The sequence below is a fragment of the Condylostylus longicornis genome, unplaced genomic scaffold, assembly GCF_029603195.1.
Source record: "Condylostylus longicornis isolate FDR11 unplaced genomic scaffold, ASM2960319v2 ptg000109l, whole genome shotgun sequence".
In the NCBI taxonomy this organism is placed as follows: Eukaryota; Metazoa; Arthropoda; class Insecta; order Diptera; family Dolichopodidae; genus Condylostylus; species Condylostylus longicornis.
Genome location: NW_026578077.1, coordinates 256,943 through 280,208, shown reverse-complemented (window position 1 = coordinate 280,208; position 23,266 = coordinate 256,943). Strand labels below are relative to the sequence as shown.

Here is a 23,266-nt window from a genome sequence, read left to right as displayed (position 1 = left end):
AAAAATAAAATTCTAACTACATACGTACATACATATATTCTATATGTACATATATTTTTTTAAAGCTTGCTGACGAAACGTAATGTTCAAAACAATAACAAATGAAATATTAATATTCAGATGTCACAAAACATCTGATGTCTGATAAAAGCTGACATTTATTTACGTTAAGATTAATTCGTTTATCCGCAACAAAAATATGTGAGATCATTATATTTTCAAATATTATTTATTTCTCGGTTTGTGTTTTTAATAATAAAAATAACGTAAAACGTATCATTTATTTCTTGGTTTGTGTTTCTAATTATAAAAAGTATAAAAGAAAAACGTGCTTTTGTTATACAAAAATTTTTTCAGAAAATCTTAAAATAGAGCTATTTCGGGGCTAAAAAGTTCCAATGTCAGATTTTTCTGGGACCCTGGAGGCAAAACTCTATCTAATGCCTTTTGTTCCATGTCTCTAGCCCTTCTAGAAGTACCCGTACTTTTTACCACCTGAGAAGTAGCTATATATATATAATGTAAAATATGATGGTTTTTGATGAGTTATACGATATATGAATAAAATATAGAATTATTAAGGGAAATTCAAGGTACTGCGTAGCCTAGTGGTTAGCGTGGTAGTCTCATAGCCAGAAGGTTATTGGATCAATGCTTGCCTGGATGTTGTATTTTTCTTTTTTTGGATTATTTTAAAAATTTTTTTTTTTATTTTGTTTAAATTTTGTGTTTTATTTTTTTTTAATATATAACTGATAAATGTTATATAAAAGTTTAAAGAAAATTTCCAAAAAAATATTCTTATAATAGTTTGGAAAAATTCGCAAAAATTTTAAGTACATAAATATGTATGTAGTATGTATATTTTTTTTAAAGCTTACTGAGTAATTTTTTTTAAGCTTTCTATATGAATTTAATAATATTCAAAACTGTAGAATAAATAGAAATAAATTTTAAACGCATAATTATTATATCATGGGGGTAAACTTACAAAAATTAATTTCTCAAATAAAGAAAAGGTTTAGTCAAAAACAAAATAATAATTTATGTATGTAAAAATATATGTAAGTATGTATATATGAATACATGTGTGTATGTATATATGAATGGATTAGAATTGAAGATTTTAAAATTTTTCGTTCCAACATATGAACGTATGTACATATGAATGTATTAGAATCGAAAATTTTGAAATTTTGCTGTTGGAAAAATTATAAATAAAATTATAAATGCAAATATACATAATTATGAATGGATACCTGTTTTTTTTAAACTGTGGGTAAACATATAGGATTGAATTTTTCAAATAAAGAAAAGGTTTAGTCAAAAACAAAATAATAATTTATGTATGTCAAAATATATGTATGTATGTATATATGAATATATGTGTGTATGTATGTATATATGAATGTATTGGAATTTAGCATTTTTTCCAGGTTTTCGCTCGAACAATAAAAATAAAATTTTAGGTAGATACATACGTACATAAATTGTGTATGTATATTTTTTTAAAGCTTGCTGACGAAACATAATATTCAAAACAATAACAAATGAAGCATTAATATTCAGTTGCCACAAAACATCTGATGTCTTTTATAAAATCTGACATTTATTTAAGTTTATTTCGATTTTTCGAAATTAAAATATATGTGAGATCATTGCATTTTCAAATATTATTTATTTCTCGGTTTGTGTTTCTAATAATAAAAATAACGTAAAACGTATCATTTATTTCTTGGTTTGTGTTTCTAATTATAAAAAGTATAAAAGAAAAACGTGCTTTTGTTATACAAAAATTTTTTCAGAAAATCTTAAAATAGAGCTATTTCGGGGCTAAAAAGTTCCAATGTCAGATTTTTCTGGGACCCTGGAGGCAAAACTCTATCTAATGCCTTTTGTTCCATGTCTCTAGCCCTTCTAGAAGTACCCGTACTTTTTACCACCTGAGAAGTAGCTATATATATATAATGTAAAATATGATGGTTTTTGATGAGTTATACGATATATGAATAAAATATAGAATTATTAAGGGAAATTCAAGGTACTGCGTAGCCTAGTGGTTAGCGTGGTAGTCTCATAGCCAGAAGGTTATTGGATCAATGCTTGCCTGGATGTTGTATTTTTCTTTTTTTGGATTATTTTAAAAATTTTTTTTTTTATTTTGTTTAAATTTTGTGTTTTATTTTTTTTTAATATATAACTGATAAATGTTATATAAAAGTTTAAAGAAAATTTCCAAAAAAATATTCTTATAATAGTTTGGAAAAATTCGCAAAAATTTTAAGTACATAAATATGTATGTAGTATGTATATTTTTTTTAAAGCTTACTGAGTAATTTTTTTTAAGCTTTCTATATGAATTTAATAATATTCAAAACTGTAGAATAAATAGAAATAAATTTTAAACGCATAATTATTATATCATGGGGGTAAACTTACAAAAATTAATTTCTCAAATAAAGAAAAGGTTTAGTCAAAAACAAAATAATAATTTATGTATGTAAAAATATATGTAAGTATGTATATATGAATACATGTGTGTATGTATATATGAATGGATTAGAATTGAAGATTTTAAAATTTTTCGTTCCAACATATGAACGTATGTACATATGAATGTATTAGAATCGAAAATTTTGAAATTTTGCTGTTGGAAAAATTATAAATAAAATTATAAATGCAAATATACATAATTATGAATGGATACCTGTTTTTTTTAAACTGTGGGTAAACATATAGGATTGAATTTTAAACATAAAGAAAAGGTTTAGTCAAAAACAAAATAATATTTTATGTATGTAAAAATATGTGTATGAATGTATATATGAATATATGTGTGTATGTATGTATATATGAATGTATTGGAATTTAGCATTTTTTCCAGGTTTTCGCTCGAACAATAAAAATAAAATTTTAGGTAGATACATACGTACATAAATTGTGTATGTATATTTTTTTAAAGCTTGCTGACGAAACATAATATTCAAAACAATAACAAATGAAGCATTAATATTCAGTTGCCACAAAACATCTGATGTCTTTTATAAAATCTGACATTTATTTAAGTTTATTTCGATTTTTCGAAATTAAAATATATGTGAGATCATTGCATTTTCAAATATTATTTATTTCTCGGTTTGTGTTTCTAATAATAAAAATAACGTAAAACGTATCATTTATTTCTTGGTTTGTGTTTCTAATTATAAAAAGTATAAAAGAAAAACGTGCTTTTGTTATACAAAAATTTTTTCAGAAAATCTTAAAATAGAGCTATTTCGGGGCTAAAAAGTTCCAATGTCAGATTTTTCTGGGACCCTGGAGGCAAAACTCTATCTAATGCCTTTTGTTCCATGTCTCTAGCCCTTCTAGAAGTACCCGTACTTTTTACCACCTGAGAAGTAGCTATATATATATAATGTAAAATATGATGGTTTTTGATGAGTTATACGATATATGAATAAAATATAGAATTATTAAGGGAAATTCAAGGTACTGCGTAGCCTAGTGGTTAGCGTGGTAGTCTCATAGCCAGAAGGTTATTGGATCAATGCTTGCCTGGATGTTGTATTTTTCTTTTTTTGGATTATTTTAAAAATTTTTTTTTTTATTTTGTTTAAATTTTGTGTTTTATTTTTTTTTAATATATAACTGATAAATGTTTATAAAAGTTTAAAGAAAATTTCCAAAAAAATATTCTTATAATAGTTTGGAAAAATTCGCAAAAATTTTAAGTACATAAATATGTATGTAGTATGTATATTTTTTTTAAAGCTTACTGAGTAATTTTTTTTAAGCTTTCTATATGAATTTAATAATATTCAAAACTGTAGAATAAATAGAAATAAATTTTAAACGCATAATTATTATATCATGGGGGTAAACTTACAAAAATTAATTTCTCAAATAAAGAAAAGGTTTAGTCAAAAACAAAATAATAATTTATGTATGTAAAAATATATGTAAGTATGTATATATGAATACATATGTGTATGTATATATGAATGGATTAGAATTGAAGATTTTAAAATTTTTCGTTCCAACATATGAACGTATGTACATATGAATGTATTAGAATGGAAAATTTTGAAATTTTGCTGTTGGAAAAATTATAAATAAAATTATAAATGCAAATATACATAATTATGAATGGATACCTGTTTTTTTTAAACTGTGGGTAAACATATAGGATTGAATTTTAAACATAAAGAAAAGGTTTAGTCAAAAACAAAATAATAATTTATGTATGTAAAAATATGTGTATGAATGTATATATGAATATATGTGTGTATGTATGTATATATGAATGTATTGGAATTTAGCATTTTTTCCAGGTTTTCGCTCGAACAATAAAAATAAAATTTTAGGTAGATACATACGTACATAAATTGTGTATGTATATTTTTTTAAAGCTTGCTGACGAAACATAATATTCAAAACAATAACAAATGAAGCATTAATATTCAGTTGCCACAAAACATCTGATGTCTTTTATAAAATCTGACATTTATTTAAGTTTATTTCGATTTTTCGAAATTAAAATATATGTGAGATCATTGCATTTTCAAATATTATTTATTTCTCGGTTTGTGTTTCTAATAATAAAAATAACGTAAAACGTATCATTTATTTCTTGGTTTGTGTTTCTAATTATAAAAAGTATAAAAGAAAAACGTGCTTTTGTTATACAAAAATTTTTTCAGAAAATCTTAAAATAGAGCTATTTCGGGGCTAAAAAGTTCCAATGTCAGATTTTTCTGGGACCCTGGAGGCAAAACTCTATCTAATGCCTTTTGTTCCATGTCTCTAGCCCTTCTAGAAGTACCCGTACTTTTTACCACCTGAGAAGTAGCTATATATATATAATGTAAAATATGATGGTTTTTGATGAGTTATACGATATATGAATAAAATATAGAATTATTAAGGGAAATTCAAGGTACTGCGTAGCCTAGTGGTTAGCGTGGTAGTCTCATAGCCAGAAGGTTATTGGATCAATGCTTGCCTGGATGTTGTATTTTTCTTTTTTTGGATTATTTTAAAAATTTTTTTTTTTATTTTGTTTAAATTTTGTGTTTTATTTTTTTTTAATATATAACTGATAAATGTTATATAAAAGTTTAAAGAAAATTTCCAAAAAAATATTCTTATAATAGTTTGGAAAAATTCGCAAAAATTTTAAGTACATAAATATGTATGTAGTATGTATATTTTTTTTAAAGCTTACTGAGTAATTTTTTTTAAGCTTTCTATATGAATTTAATAATATTCAAAACTGTAGAATAAATAGAAATAAATTTTAAACGCATAATTATTATATCATGGGGGTAAACTTACAAAAATTAATTTCTCAAATAAAGAAAAAGGTTTAGTCAAAAACAAAATAATAATTTATGTATGTAAAAATATATGTAAGTATGTATATATGAATACATGTGTGTATGTATATATGAATGGATTAGAATTGAAGATTTTAAAATTTTTCGTTCCAACATATGAACGTATGTACATATGAATGTATTAGAATCGAAAATTTTGAAATTTTGCTGTTGGAAAAATTATAAATAAAATTATAAATGCAAATATACATAATTATGAATGGATACCTGTTTTTTTTAAACTGTGGGTAAACATATAGGATTGAATTTTAAACATAAAGAAAAGGTTTAGTCAAAAACAAAATAATAATTTATGTATGTAAAAATATGTGTATGAATGTATATATGAATATATGTGTGTATGTATGTATATATGAATGTATTGGAATTTAGCATTTTTTCCAGGTTTTCGCTCGAACAATAAAAATAAAATTTTAGGTAGATACATACGTACATAAATTGTGTATGTATATTTTTTTAAAGCTTGCTGACGAAACATAATATTCAAAACAATAACAAATGAAGCATTAATATTCAGTTGCCACAAAACATCTGATGTCTTTTATAAAATCTGACATTTATTTAAGTTTATTTCGATTTTTCGAAATTAAAATATATGTGAGATCATTGCATTTTCAAATATTATTTATTTCTCGGTTTGTGTTTCTAATAATAAAAATAACGTAAAACGTATCATTTATTTCTTGGTTTGTGTTTCTAATTATAAAAAGTATAAAAGAAAAACGTGCTTTTGTTATACAAAAATTTTTTCAGAAAATCTTAAAATAGAGCTATTTCGGGGCTAAAAAGTTCCAATGTCAGATTTTTCTGGGACCCTGGAGGCAAAACTCTATCTAATGCCTTTTGTTCCATGTCTCTAGCCCTTCTAGAAGTACCCGTACTTTTTACCACCTGAGAAGTAGCTATATATATATAATAATAATGTAAAATATGATGGTTTTTGATGAGTTATACGATATATGAATAAAATATAGAATTATTAAGGGAAATTCAAGGTACTGCGTAGCCTAGTGGTTAGCGTGGTAGTCTCATAGCCAGAAGGTTATTGGATCAATGCTTGCCTGGATGTTGTATTTTTCTTTTTTTGGATTATTTTAAAAATTTTTTTTTTTATTTTGTTTAAATTTTGTGTTTTATTTTTTTTTAATATATAACTGATAAATGTTTATAAAAGTTTAAAGAAAATTTCCAAAAAAATATTCTTATAATAGTTTGGAAAAATTCGCAAAAATTTTAAGTACATAAATATGTATGTAGTATGTATATTTTTTTTAAAGCTTACTGAGTAATTTTTTTTAAGCTTTCTATATGAATTTAATAATATTCAAAACTGTAGAATAAATAGAAATAAATTTTAAACGCATAATTATTATATCATGGGGGTAAACTTACAAAAATTAATTTCTCAAATAAAGAAAAAGGTTTAGTCAAAAACAAAATAATAATTTATGTATGTAAAAATATATGTAAGTATGTATATATGAATACATGTGTGTATGTATATATGAATGGATTAGAATTGAAGATTTTAAAATTTTTCGTTCCAACATATGAACGTATGTACATATGAATGTATTAGAATCGAAAATTTTGAAATTTTGCTGTTGGAAAAATTATAAATAAAATTATAAATGCAAATATACATAATTATGAATGGATACCTGTTTTTTTTAAACTGTGGGTAAACATATAGGATTGAATTTTAAACATAAAGAAAAGGTTTAGTCAAAAACAAAATAATAATTTATGTATGTAAAAATATGTGTATGAATGTATATATGAATATATGTGTGTATGTATGTATATATGAATGTATTGGAATTTAGCATTTTTTCCAGGTTTTCGCTCGAACAATAAAAATAAAATTTTAGGTAGATACATACGTACATAAATTGTGTATGTATATTTTTTTAAAGCTTGCTGACGAAACATAATATTCAAAACAATAACAAATGAAGCATTAATATTCAGTTGCCACAAAACATCTGATGTCTTTTATAAAATCTGACATTTATTTAAGTTTATTTCGATTTTTCGAAATTAAAATATATGTGAGATCATTGCATTTTCAAATATTATTTATTTCTCGGTTTGTGTTTCTAATAATAAAAATAACGTAAAACGTATCATTTATTTCTTGGTTTGTGTTTCTAATTATAAAAAGTATAAAAGAAAAACGTGCTTTTGTTATACAAAAATTTTTTCAGAAAATCTTAAAATAGAGCTATTTCGGGGCTAAAAAGTTCCAATGTCAGATTTTTCTGGGACCCTGGAGGCAAAACTCTATCTAATGCCTTTTGTTCCATGTCTCTAGCCCTTCTAGAAGTACCCGTACTTTTTACCACCTGAGAAGTAGCTATATATATATAATAATAATGTAAAATATGATGGTTTTTGATGAGTTATACGATATATGAATAAAATATAGAATTATTAAGGGAAATTCAAGGTACTGCGTAGCCTAGTGGTTAGCGTGGTAGTCTCATAGCCAGAAGGTTATTGGATCAATGCTTGCCTGGATGTTGTATTTTTCTTTTTTTGGATTATTTTAAAAATTTTTTTTTTTATTTTGTTTAAATTTTGTGTTTTATTTTTTTTTAATATATAACTGATAAATGTTTATAAAAGTTTAAAGAAAATTTCCAAAAAAATATTCTTATAATAGTTTGGAAAAATTCGCAAAAATTTTAAGTACATAAATATGTATGTAGTATGTATATTTTTTTTAAAGCTTACTGAGTAATTTTTTTTAAGCTTTCTATATGAATTTAATAATATTCAAAACTGTAGAATAAATAGAAATAAATTTTAAACGCATAATTATTATATCATGGGGGTAAACTTACAAAAATTAATTTCTCAAATAAAGAAAAGGTTTAGTCAAAAACAAAATAATAATTTATGTATGTAAAAATATATGTAAGTATGTATATATGAATACATGTGTGTATGTATATATGAATGGATTAGAATTGAAGATTTTAAAATTTTTCGTTCCAACATATGAACGTAAGTACATATGAATGTATTAGAATCGAAAATTTTGAAATTTTGCTGTTGGAAAAATTATAAATAAAATTATAAATGCAAATATACATAATTATGAATGGATACCTGTTTTTTTTAAACTGTGGGTAAACATATAGGATTGAATTTTAAACATAAAGAAAAGGTTTAGTCAAAAACAAAATAATAATTTATGTATGTAAAAATATGTGTATGAATGTATATATGAATATATGTGTGTATGTATGTATATATGAATGTATTGGAATTTAGCATTTTTTCCAGGTTTTCGCTCGAACAATAAAAATAAAATTTTAGGTAGATACATACGTACATAAATTGTGTATGTATATTTTTTTAAAGCTTGCTGACGAAACATAATATTCAAAACAATAACAAATGAAGCATTAATATTCAGTTGCCACAAAACATCTGATGTCTTTTATAAAATCTGACATTTATTTAAGTTTATTTCGATTTTTCGAAATTAAAATATATGTGAGATCATTGCATTTTCAAATATTATTTATTTCTCGGTTTGTGTTTCTAATAATAAAAATAACGTAAAACGTATCATTTATTTCTTGGTTTGTGTTTCTAATTATAAAAAGTATAAAAGAAAAACGTGCTTTTGTTATACAAAAATTTTTTCAGAAAATCTTAAAATAGAGCTATTTCGGGGCTAAAAAGTTCCAATGTCAGATTTTTCTGGGACCCTGGAGGCAAAACTCTATCTAATGCCTTTTGTTCCATGTCTCTAGCCCTTCTAGAAGTACCCGTACTTTTTACCACCTGAGAAGTAGCTATATATATATAATGTAAAATATGATGGTTTTTGATGAGTTATACGATATATGAATAAAATATAGAATTATTAAGGGAAATTCAAGGTACTGCGTAGCCTAGTGGTTAGCGTGGTAGTCTCATAGCCAGAAGGTTATTGGATCAATGCTTGCCTGGATGTTGTATTTTTCTTTTTTTGGATTATTTAAAAAATTTTTTTTTTTATTTTGTTTAAATTTTGTGTTTTATTTTTTTTTAATATATAACTGATAAATGTTATATAAAAGTTTAAAGAAAATTTCCAAAAAAATATTCTTATAATAGTTTGGAAAAATTCGCAAAAATTTTAAGTACATAAATATGTATGTAGTATGTATATTTTTTTTAAAGCTTACTGAGTAATTTTTTTTAAGCTTTCTATATGAATTTAATAATATTCAAAACTGTAGAATAAATAAAAATAAATTTTAAACGCATAATTATTATATCATGGGGGTAAACTTACAAAAATTAATTTCTCAAATAAAGAAAAGGTTTAGTCAAAAACAAAATAATAATTTATGTATGTAAAAATATATGTAAGTATGTATATATGAATACATATGTGTATGTATATATGAATGGATTAGAATTGAAGATTTTAAAATTTTTCGTTCCAACATATGAACGTATGTACATATGAATGTATTAGAATCGAAAATTTTGAAATTTTGCTGTTGGAAAAATTATAAATAAAATTATAAATGCAAATATACATAATTATGAATGGATACCTGTTTTTTTTAAACTGTGGGTAAACATATAGGATTGAATTTTAAACATAAAGAAAAGGTTTAGTCAAAAACAAAATAATAATTTATGTATGTAAAAATATGTGTATGAATGTATATATGAATATATGTGTGTATGTATGTATATATGAATGTATTGGAATTTAGCATTTTTTCCAGGTTTTCGCTCGAACAATAAAAATAAAATTTTAGGTAGATACATACGTACATAAATTGTGTATGTATATTTTTTTAAAGCTTGCTGACGAAACATAATATTCAAAACAATAACAAATGAAGCATTAATATTCAGTTGCCACAAAACATCTGATGTCTTTTATAAAATCTGACATTTATTTAAGTTTATTTCGATTTTTCGAAATTAAAATATATGTGAGATCATTGCATTTTCAAATATTATTTATTTCTCGGTTTGTGTTTCTAATAATAAAAATAACGTAAAACGTATCATTTATTTCTTGGTTTGTGTTTCTAATTATAAAAAGTATAAAAGAAAAACGTGCTTTTGTTATACAAAAATTTTTTCAGAAAATCTTAAAATAGAGCTATTTCGGGGCTAAAAAGTTCCAATGTCAGATTTTTCTGGGACCCTGGAGGCAAAACTCTATCTAATGCCTTTTGTTCCATGTCTCTAGCCCTTCTAGAAGTACCCGTACTTTTTACCACCTGAGAAGTAGCTATATATATATAATGTAAAATATGATGGTTTTTGATGAGTTATACGATATATGAATAAAATATAGAATTATTAAGGGAAATTCAAGGTACTGCGTAGCCTAGTGGTTAGCGTGGTAGTCTCATAGCCAGAAGGTTATTGGATCAATGCTTGCCTGGATGTTGTATTTTTCTTTTTTTGGATTATTTTAAAAATTTTTTTTTTTATTTTGTTTAAATTTTGTGTTTTATTTTTTTTTAATATATAACTGATAAATGTTATATAAAAGTTTAAAGAAAATTTCCAAAAAAATATTCTTATAATAGTTTGGAAAAATTCGCAAAAATTTTAAGTACATAAATATGTATGTAGTATGTATATTTTTTTTAAAGCTTACTGAGTAATTTTTTTTAAGCTTCCTATATGAATTTAATAATATTCAAAACTGTAGAATAAATAGAAATAAATTTTAAACGCATAATTATTATATCATGGGGGTAAACTTACAAAAATTAATTTCTCAAATAAAGAAAAGGTTTAGTCAAAAACAAAATAATAATTTATGTATGTAAAAATATATGTAAGTATGTATATATGAATACATGTGTGTATGTATATATGAATGGATTAGAATTGAAGATTTTAAAATTTTTCGTTCCAACATATGAACGTATGTACATATGAATGTATTAGAATCGAAAATTTTGAAATTTTGCTGTTGGAAAAATTATAAATAAAATTATAAATGCAAATATACATAATTATGAATGGATACCTGTTTTTTTTAAACTGTGGGTAAACATATAGGATTGAATTTTAAACATAAAGAAAAGGTTTAGTCAAAAACAAAATAATAATTTATGTATGTAAAAATATGTGTATGAATGTATATATGAATATATGTGTGTATGTATGTATATATGAATGTATTGGAATTTAGCATTTTTTACAGGTTTTCGCTCGAACAATAAAAATAAAATTTTAGGTAGATACATACGTACATAAATTGCGTATGTATATTTTTTTAAAGCTTGCTGACGAAACATAATATTCAAAACAATAACAAATGAAGCATTAATATTCAGTTGCCACAAAACATCTGATGTCTTTTATAAAATCTGACATTTATTTAAGTTTATTTCGATTTTTCGAAATTAAAATATATGTGAGATCATTGCATTTTCAAATATTATTTATTTCTCGGTTTGTGTTTCTAATAATAAAAATAACGTAAAACGTATCATTTATTTCTTGGTTTGTGTTTCTAATTATAAAAAGTATAAAAGAATAAAGTTGGGTCAAACCAATGGTTTGTATTGTAGCACTTTTCCCTTCAACAACTGAAAATTCTGCTTTTAAAAACACTCTATGTATACCTATCACACTATAAAAATTATTTTCATTCATATACAAAACTATTTCTGGAATTGCATATATTTAGGATGACGCATATATGCAGTGTTTGAAATAAAGCAAAAATTAATATAAAAAAGGGTTAACATAATGCTCGATTTTAAGGGTTAATTGTGTGAATTAAGAGAAATAATTATATTTTTTAATTTCATGGAATTTACCGTTAGCTTTTTGCGTTTATAAAAATTTGGAAAAGCTTGCGGTTTCGGAAATATAAGGTGTCAAAAATTCAAATTTTACAAATTTCAAGAGGTGATAACTTGAGAGGGGGTGGAGATGGAAAAAAATTTTCTTCTAACGAAATGAACTATTTGTTAATGTCTAAAAGCTCCTAAAATTTCAAGCTTCTACAGGCTGGGGTCTAGAAGAAAAATGACATCAAAAATTTGGAAAAAAAGGACTTTAGATAACGGTAAATTTAAACGGCCATTTTGTTTTTCTAAAGTTTAACTATAGTATATCGCGCTAGGGGAAGCAAGCCACTGCCTTTCTGCGTTTGCAAAATTTCAAAAATGCTTATGGTTTCATTGCAACAAATATTTAAAAAAGGCCATTTTTAGGGTTTTGGGGGGGTATAACTTCTAGAGAGGGGGAGATAGGTAAAAATTTTGTTCTACAGAAATAAGTTTCTAGTAAAGATCTATGTACGTATGAAATTTCAGCTTTCTATCTTAAAGGGTGTAGAAGTTTTGTAAACAAAAAAAGTGTCCACGGACGGACGGACGGACGGACGGACGGACAGAGTGAAACTAATAAGCACTTTTTTCAAAAAATTTTTTGGAAAAGTGCTAAAAACGTGCTTTTGTTATACAAAAATTTTTTCAGAAAATCTTAAAATAGAGCTATTTCGGGACTAAAAAGTTCCAATGTCAGATTTTTCTGGGACCCTGGAGGCAAAACTCTATCTAATGCCTTTTGTTCCATGTCTCTAGCCCTTCTAGAAGTACCCGTACTTTTTACCACCTGAGAAGTAGCTATATATATATAATGTAAAATATGATGGTTTTTGATGAGTTATACGATATATGAATAAAATATAGAATTATTAAGGGAAATTCAAGGTACTGCGTAGCCTAGTGGTTAGCGTGGTAGTCTCATAGCCAGAAGGTTATTGGATCAATGCTTGCCTGGATGTTGTATTTTTCTTTTTTTGGATTATTTTAAAAATTTTTTTTTTTATTTTGTTTAAATTTTGTGTTTTATTTTTTTTTAATATATAACTGATAAATGTTATATAAAAGTTTAAAGAAAATTTCCAAAAAAATATTCTTATAATAGTTTGGAAAAATTCGCAAAAATTTTAAGTACATAAATATGTATGTAGTATGTATATTTTTTTTAAAGCTTACTGAGTAATTTTTTTTAAGCTTTCTATATGAATTTAATAATATTCAAAACTGTAGAATAAATAGAAATAAATTTTAAACGCATAATTATTATATCATGGGGGTAAACTTACAAAAATTAATTTCTCAAATAAAGAAAAGGTTTAGTCAAAAACAAAATAATAATTTATGAATGTAAAAATATATGTAAGTATGTATATATGAATACATGTGTGTATGTATATATGAATGGATTAGAATTGAAGATTTTAAAATTTTTCGTTCCAACATATGAACGTATGTACATATGAATGTATTAGAATCGAAAATTTTGAAATTTTGGTGTTGGAAAAATTATAAATAAAATTATAAATGCAAATATACATAATTATGAATGGATACCTGTTTTTTTTAAACTGTGGGTAAACATATAGGATTGAATTTTAAACATAAAGAAAAGGTTTAGTCAAAAACAAAATAATAATTTATGTATGTAAAAATATGTGTATGAATGTATATATGAATATATGTGTGTATGTATGTATATATGAATGTATTGGAATTTAGCATTTTTTACAGGTTTTCGCTCGAACAATAAAAATAAAATTTTAGGTAGATACATACGTACATAAATTGTGTATGTATATTTTTTTAAAGCTTGCTGACGAAACATAATATTCAAAACAATAACAAATGAAGCATTAATATTCAGTTGCCACAAAACATCTGATGTCTTTTATAAAATCTGACATTTATTTAAGTTTATTTCGATTTTTCGAAATTAAAATATATGTGAGATCATTGCATTTTCAAATATTATTTATTTCTCGGTTTGTGTTTCTAATAATAAAAATAACGTAAAACGTATCATTTATTTCTTGGTTTGTGTTTCTAATTATAAAAAGTATAAAAGAAAAACGTGCTTTTGTTATACAAAAATTTTTTCAGAAAATCTTAAAATAGAGCTATTTCGGGGCTAAAAAGTTCCAATGTCAGATTTTTCTGGGACCCTGGAGGCAAAACTCTATCTAATGCCTTTTGTTCCATGTCTCTAGCCCTTCTAGAAGTACCCGTACTTTTTACCACCTGAGAAGTAGCTATATATATATAACTAGTCGTGTGTGCTTGCATTGCAAGCCTTGCAAGTATGATGCCTGTAGTTTTGAAATTGTGTTCCATTCTGTGGCTGAGATATTTTAAGTTTACTTTATTTCTTCAAAAACACACCCATAATATACATATAGATATGTTTTTTCCTGATAAATAATAAGATAAAACTTAAAACTTAAAATAAAAAAGTTCTGAGAAATAATTACCTAAAAATACATAATTAAACAAATAATTAGTTCCTTTGAAATCTAACACCTTTTGAGTAATTTATTTTAAAACTTCACTTTGAGTTATGTCGCATAAAATCGTAAAATACCTTCTACAATAAACACTTTTAGCCATAAATTATTGTTAATTATAAACTACAATTCATGCACGTATGTATTTGGTATACATGCGAATAAAACGCGTGACTGTAGAATGAGGTAACACCAATACTAACGTATATGGGGTAATACGTATTGCATACGATTTCTATGCGAAAAGTCTCAGGTTCGAACCCTGCAAAATGCGATTTGCCAGATCAACTTTTTTTATTGATAATTTTATTTTTTTTTAAAATAAAATTAAAAAACCTTCACCCTTACCAAATCAATATCAGCGAGTTTCCGTTCTAAAAATTTTACCCTACTTGTAAAAAGTTTAATGCAATAGAATAACATTTTCTTATAAAATTTTACCCTAAAAATATATTGTCAAGGAGTTTAATGTAAACTTATGTTTTGCTTTCTAATACATGTTGCAACAGATCCCGAAAAGAATGCACAACTAAATTCATATGTACACACTTATTATAAAACAATGTAGATTTTATTAAAACAATTTTCTTAAGAAAGTTTTCATTTTTTGTTATAACTCACACTTCCAAAAATGAATTTATATACAATATTAATACTTCCAAAAGTAAGTAAAAAATTACCCCTACAGGATGTAAAACCATTTTGTAAAAAACGGTTACAAAACATCTTGGGAGGGGGTGAAGGGGCAGGGCGGGTGGAATCCTTGCTTTTTCTGGGACCCTAGAGGCAAAATTCTACCTAATGCCTTTTGTCCCATGTCTCTAGCCCTTCTAGAAGTACCCGTACTTTTTACCACCTGAGAAGTAGCTATATATATATAATGTAAAATATGATGGTTTTTGATGAGTTATACGATATATGAATAAAATATAGAATTATTAAGGGAAATTCAAGGTACTGCGTAGCCTAGTGGTTAGCGTGGTAGTCTCATAGCCAGAAGGTTATTGGATCAATGCTTGCCTGGATTGTTGTATTTTTCTTTTTTTGGATTATTTTAAAAATTTTTTTTTTTATTTTGTTTAAATTTTGTGTTTTATTTTTTTTTAATATATAACTGATAAATGTTATATAAAAGTTTAAAGAAAATTTCCAAAAAAATATTCTTATAATAGTTTGGAAAAATTCGCAAAAATTTTAAGTACATAAATATGTATGTAGTATGTATATTTTTTTTAAAGCTTACTGAGTAATTTTTTTAAGCTTTCTATATGAATTTAATAATATTCAAAACTGTAGAATAAATAGAAATAAATTTTAAACGCATAATTATTATATCATGGGGGTAAACTTACAAAAATTAATTTCTCAAATAAAGAAAAGGTTTAGTCAAAAACAAAATAATAATTTATGTATGTAAAAATATGTGCATGAATGTATATATGAATATATGTGTGTATGTATGTATATATGAATGGATTAGAATTGAAGATTTTAAAATTTTTCGTTCCAACATATGAACGTATGTACATATGAATGTATTAGAATCGAAAATTTTGAAATTTTGCTGTTGGAAAAATTATAAATAAAATTATAAATGCAAATATACATAATTATGAATGGATACCTGTTTTTTTTAACTGTGGGTAAACATATAGGATTGAATTTTAAACATAAAGAAAAGGTTTAGTCAAAAACAAAATAATAATTTATGTATGTAAAAATATGTGTATGAATGTATATATGAATATATGTGTGTATGTATGTATATATGAATGTATTGGAATTTAGCATTTTTTACAGGTTTTCGCTCGAACAATAAAAATAAAATTTTAGGTAGATACATACGTACATAAATTGTGTATGTATATTTTTTTAAAGCTTGCTGACGAAACATAATATTCAAAACAATAACAAATGAAGCATTAATATTCAGTTGCCACAAAACATCTGATGTCTTTTATAAAATCTGACATTTATTTAAGTTTATTTCGATTTTTCGAAATTAAAATATATGTGAGATCATTGCATTTTCAAATATTATTTATTTCTCGGTTTATGTTTCTAATAATAAAAATAACGTAAAACGTATCATTTATTTCTTGGTTTGTGTTTCTAATTATAAAAAGTATAAAAGAAAAACGTGCTTTTGTTATACAAAAATTTTTTCAGAAAATCTTAAAATAGAGCTATTTCGGGGCTAAAAAGTTCCAATGTCAGATTTTTCTGGGATCCTAGAGGCAAAATTCTACCTAATGCCTTTTGTCCCATGTCTCTAGCCCTTCTAGAAGTACCCGTACTTTTTACCACCTGAGAAGTAGCTATATATATATAATGTAAAATATGATGGTTTTTGATGAGTTATACGATATATGAATAAAATATAGAATTATTAAGGGAAATTCAAGGTACTGCGTAGCCTAGTGGTTAGCGTGGTAGTCTCATAGCCAGAAGGTTATTGGATCAATGCTTGCCTGGATTGTTGTATTTTTCTTTTTTTGGATTATTTTAAAAATTTTTTTTTTTATTTTGTTTAAATTTTGTGTTTTATTTTTTTTTAATATATAACTGATAAATGTTATATAAAAGTTTAAAGAAAATTTCCAAAAAAATATTCTTATAATAGTTTGGAAAAATTCGCAAAAATTTTAAGTACATAAATATGTATGTAGTATGTATATTTTTTTTAAAGCTTACTGAGTAATTTTTTTAAGCTTTCTATATGAATTTAATAATATTCAAAACTGTAGAATAAATAGAAATAAATTTTAAACGCATAATTATTATATCATGGGGGTAAACTTACAAAAATTAATTTCTCAAATAAAGAAAAGGTTTAGTCAAAAACAAAATAATAATTTATGTATGTAAAAATATGTGCATGAATGTATATATGAATATATGTGTGTATGTATGTATATATGAATGGATTAGAATTGAAGATTTTAAAATTTTCCGTTCCAACATATGAACGTATGTACATATGAATGTATTAGAATCGAAAATTTTGAAATTTTGCTGTTGGAAAAATTATAAATAAAATTATTAACACAAACACACGTTTTTATGAATGTATACCTAGTTTTTTTAAAACTGCGGGTGAACATATAGAAATAAATTTCTCAAATAAAGAAAAGGTTTAGGTTAAAATAAAATAATAATTGTATTCAAATATATATATGTACATATGAATGTAATTTTTTTAAATAAAGAAAAGGTTTAGGCAAAAACAAAATAATAATTTTATTCAAATATATGTATGTATATATAAATGTATTAAAATTTAGCATTTTACAGTTTTCCGTTTGGAACAATAAAAATAAAATTCTAACTACATACGTACATACATATATTCTGTATGTACATATATTTTTTTAAAGCTTGCTGACGAAACGTAATGTTCAAAACAATAACAAATGAAATATTAATATTCAGATGTCACAAAACATCTGATGTCTGATAAAAGCTGACATTTATTTACGTTAAGATTAATTCGTTTATCCGCAACAAAAATATGTGAGATCATTATATTTTCAAATATTATTTATTTCTCGGTTTGTGTTTTTAATAATAAAAATAACGTAAAACGTATCATTTATTTCTTGGTTTGTGTTTCTAATTATAAAAAGTATAAAAGAAAAACGTGCTTTTGTTATACAAAAATTTTTTCAGAAAATCTTAAAATAGAGCTATTTCGGGGCTAAAAAGTTCCAATGTCAGATTTTTCTGGGACCCTGGAGGCAAAACTCTATCTAATGCCTTTTGTTCCATGTCTCTAGCCCTTCTAGAAGTACCCGTACTTTTTACCACCTGAGAAGTAGCTATATATATATAATGACAATTGACAAAAATTCAAAAGTAAAAAAAAAGTAAAAAAACTGTTACATGTACAGTACGGTGCGTACTTTGCACGTTGGGACTCTCATTTAAATAAACGTTTGGTTGAGTACGGAAACAAAAACGAAAACATATAGCGTAAATCCGTTGACATTTAAAAGTTTTGGAAAATTTAAAAAAAAAAAAAAACGTGATAATTTTAAATTCATAAAGTGTCACATAATTCATATTATATCAAAAATATAACATTAATTTATCCTAATTAAATTTGCAAAACATACCCATTATGGTTGGTATACACTATCTGTTATGTGGAAAAAAACTTTAAATTCGTTCTGAATTTTAGTATTCCATATATTCGACACTAAAATATATTCAATATTCGTTCGATATCAATATTAAAAACCAAGAAGTGTGGTTGATAACGATTCAGTATACAATAGAGACCCAAATAAGAAAAAGAAAATTTAAATAGATCGGCCACATTCTAAGACGTCCAATAATATCGGTTACGCGTCATGGTAACCGGTAATGGCGCCTCCAAGGATGAAGAAATGTGTAGATGAGCATAAACCAAAGAAAATAGGAGAAACCATGTTGAAGCCTTATGTCCTCTAGAGGGATAACAAGAATTCATAACAGTGTTTTAGTTTTGCTAAAATTTCAATTGTGCTTTAGTTTATTTCCCGCAAATGCTCTCTTCCCTCCACAAATTATGAGAGCAGCTTGTTGTTGGGTGTGTTACGATTTAGTTGCTATTTAATTTAATTTAGTTGCTATTTGGTTTTAATATTTCAAAAAATATATTCAAGAAGAAAAAATAGTATGATTTTTAAATTATTTTAAACTTGAGGATTTTAACTTATAGCTATATAGCATTTCGAGGTAATATATTAATGTGATATACATCTATGTACATAATGTAGGAATATTTTAGTATTTTTTATTATTATTTAAAAAAAACTGTTACTTTCTCTCTTCAGTTAACATACTTGAAATTTTTCAGATGGGAGTCTTTCTTTTTTTTATAATAAATGCATAAATAAATAAAATTAAACTAGAAAAATTGCCATTTAAAGTATTTTTTTTTTATTTTCCAGAACTCATTGTAGAAAGTTTTCAAACAAAATCCTATAATACTTTAAAGTTGGGTAAAAAATTTAAAGGGACTGCATTGAGCACAGAAGTACTGCATAATACTAACTTCAGAAATTTGAAAAATAATTCTCAAAAAAAAGTTGAGAGGTTTGTAAGTTTTTATTTTCACAAAACTAGTGAATTACATACATTTTATATCGTAGAAAAATTAATGAAAAACTTTTTGAAAGAAGTTATCAATACGTTTACTTGGGGAAGAAAGCTTGGTACGTCGCACTTTATTTTATGTTGTACTGCGCATTTTATGTTCTTTATTTAAATTTTGAAGCCATTATTAAACATAAGGTAATGTATTAAGTATTCAAAAACTATTAAGTATCTAAATAATATACAGTACTCGTATAGCAAATAGCCTTAGCAACTTAACACTTATTTTATTTTATATTTACTGAACTTTTAGAAAAAATAATTTCAATGACCTTTATATTATTTTCAATAAAAATAAATATTGATTTTTCCAAAAATTGCTGAAAATGAATTGTTGAGTTATTGAAGTAATTTTATACAATTGCATTAATTTTTAAGTTTAAAAATTAAAAATATTGTATATTTCGTTTTTTAAGTTTTGTTTATTTTGAGAATTTTTATATTTCTCCAAAATATTTATCCAAAAGCTAACTTAAAAAATATTTTGAAAAATAATAAAGCCAGATTCATGAAACTTGGCAGTCGCTTGTCTAATTATAGGTTAGACATAGAATGGTTTCACAGGCTCGAGTAATTGCAACAAAACAATGAAAGGTGCTGGGTATAATTTACTCGGTGAATACCGACTGAACGTTTTTACTTGTTTATTTTATTTTTATTAAAATTCTCAAGATTTTACAAAAATCTTTTTATTTCTTTTCGAGAAGAAAATCAGTTGTAATAAAGTTAGTATATGGCCCACGAAATATATTAGCAAAAATAAAAGTATTTTATTCCGATGAAACGGAGCTGCCATACAACTCTAAAAGCTAATTTTAAGTATTTGGAAAAATAAAGAAATTATATTCATGAAACTTGGAGGTCGTGTGTCCAATTATAGGTCACATATATCCCTGAAGTTTTATGATGGCTTGGTATTTTCGAGTAGCTGCCACACAATTCAAAAAACTAATTTAAAATATTTGGAAAAGTGATAAAGTCAGGTTCATGAAACTTAGCAGTCGTGTGTCTAACTTCAGGTCCGATATATCCCTGAAGTTTTGGTGAAATGTCTTGACAGGTTCATGTACCTACAACGGAACTGCAAAAGGTAATTGTAAATATTCGAGAAAAAAATAAAGTTAGTTTCAAAAGCTTGACAGGTGTGTGTCCAATTACGGATCAGAAATATTCGTGAAGTTTCTATAGGGTGGTTTGGCAGGTTCGAATAATTTGTGTACAACAATGAATGCTAATTCTAGACATTTCAAAAACAAGTTTTTAGACTCAGATTGCCAAGGTGCAGGGTAAAATTCGGTCGGTTTATACCGACTGAAAAGTTTTTACTTGTTTGAATCAATAATTATAACATAACTGACCGCAATGTGTATTGTCTAATTAAGTGAAAATGTTACAGAATATTATAAAAATGTCTGTTAAATACTTCTTTCCAATTTTTAAGACATTAGTAAGCTTAAAGTTAACATACATAGAAAAATGCAATTTGTAATGTAAAGTAATGCAACCTGTAAAATTTACAGAAATATCATGTTCAATAATAACATGATTGAACTTCTGCTTAAAGTTCTAAAAGAATTTTCAAGAATTTTTATAACTACCTTTTCAAGAAATTTTATAACAGAAATATCGTAAATCGAAGAAGATCATAATAGAATGATGTTTGAAGAATGATAATAGAATATATTGAAGAATTATTCGCGTATGTTAAAAATTTATAAAAGCGAAATATTTAGTTTTTGTAGATTTGTAATTATGTATTAAAAATACTTTCAAGATTTAATGAAAAACTTTCGGTGCTTATCTAAATTATTGAAATCGCTATACTGTTAAATATAATATTAGTCTCTTGTGCAGAAAATTTAATTTATAAATAATCTATTGTACTTCGCAGTTGAAAAAATAAGATTGTAATACTCTTGGTTCTTTTATTTATTTTTTTTTTATCACAGTATCAAGGAATATATATATATAATTATGTGCAAAGGCACTACACAGAAAAATAAAGTTGGGTCAAACCAATGGTTTGTATTGTAGCACTTTTCCCTTCAACAAACGAAAATTCTGCTTTTAAATACAATCTATGTATACCTATCACACTATTAAAATTATTTTATTTATATACAAAAATATTTCTAGGATTGCATATATTTAGGATGATACATACATGCAGTCTTTGAAATAAAGCAAAAATTAATATAAAGAGGGGTTATCATAATATTCGATTTTAAGGTTTAATTGTGTGAGTTAAAAAAATAATTATATTTTTTAATGTCATGGAATTTACCCTTAACTTTTTGCGTTTATAGAAATTTGAAAAAGCTTGCGGTTTCGGAAATATAGGGTGTCAAAATTTCAAATTTTACAAATTTCAAGGGGTGATAACTTGAGATGGAAAAAAATTTTCTTCTAACGAAATGAACTATTTGTTACTGTCTAAAAGCCCCTAAAATTTCAAGCTTCTACATGTTGGGGTCTAGAAGAAAAACGACATCAAAAATTTGGAAAAAAATGACTTTAGATAACGGTAAATTTGAAAGGCCATTTTGTTTTTCTAAAGTTTAACTATAGTATACCGCGCTAGGGAAAACAAGCCGCTGCCTTTCTGCGTTTGCAAAATTTCAAAAATACTTATGGTTTCATTGCAACAAATAGTTAAAAAAGGCCATTTTTAGGGTTTTGGGGGGATATAACTTCTAGAGGCGGGGAGGTAGGTAAAAATTTTGTTCTACGGAAGTAAATTTCTAGTAAAGATCTATGTACACATAAAATTTCAGCTTTCTATCTTCAAGGATGTGGAAGTTTTGTAAACAAAAAAAGTGTGCCCGAACGGACGGGCGGGCGGACGGACAAAGTGAAACTAATAACACTTATTTTCAAAAAAATTTTGGAAAAGTGGTAAAAATAATATTAAAATTGAATAAAACAAACGGTTTTCTCTTATTTTTAACTCGATCGACTGATCGCTTTGTTTATAACAAGTAAACTGAACTTTATTGATTTTACAAAAATTTAAAACGTTCTTAAAATTGCAAAAATTATACAAAACAAAAATACTTTTCTTAATTCACCACACAATAATAATTATTGTTAATTTTGCTTACCTCCAAAATAACACTTATAATAATTGTAAAATATTTAAAAATACTTCTCAATATGCAAACCAAATGTTAATAATTAGTCATTATGCACTGCGCCACATAAGGTTAAACACAATGTAAAAACAATAATAAGAAAAAAAAATCTGATGTGGTCAGCACATAACCGACCGCATTGTGTATTGTCTAGTTAAATGAAAGTGTTACAGAATATTATAAAAATGTCTGTTAAATACTTCTTTCCAATTTTTAGGACATTAGTAAGCTTATAGTTAACATACTTAGAAAAATGTAAATTTGGCTCTTAGTAGAGT

At 25.0% G+C, this 23,266-nt stretch overlaps 1 protein-coding gene across 1 annotated transcript in view; it reads left to right on the top strand.

Moving 5' to 3' along the window:
• Positions 1 to 23,266, top strand: part of LOC129614445 (uncharacterized) — a 122,027-nt gene that overhangs the window by 71,312 nt on the left and 27,449 nt on the right. Inside the window, exons 2-3 of the mRNA XM_055529032.1 lie at positions 19,653 to 19,797; positions 19,854 to 19,995. Coding sequence (XP_055385007.1) covers positions 19,653 to 19,797; positions 19,854 to 19,995 — 287 coding nt within the window. The remainder of the gene's footprint in view (positions 1 to 19,652; positions 19,798 to 19,853; positions 19,996 to 23,266) is intronic.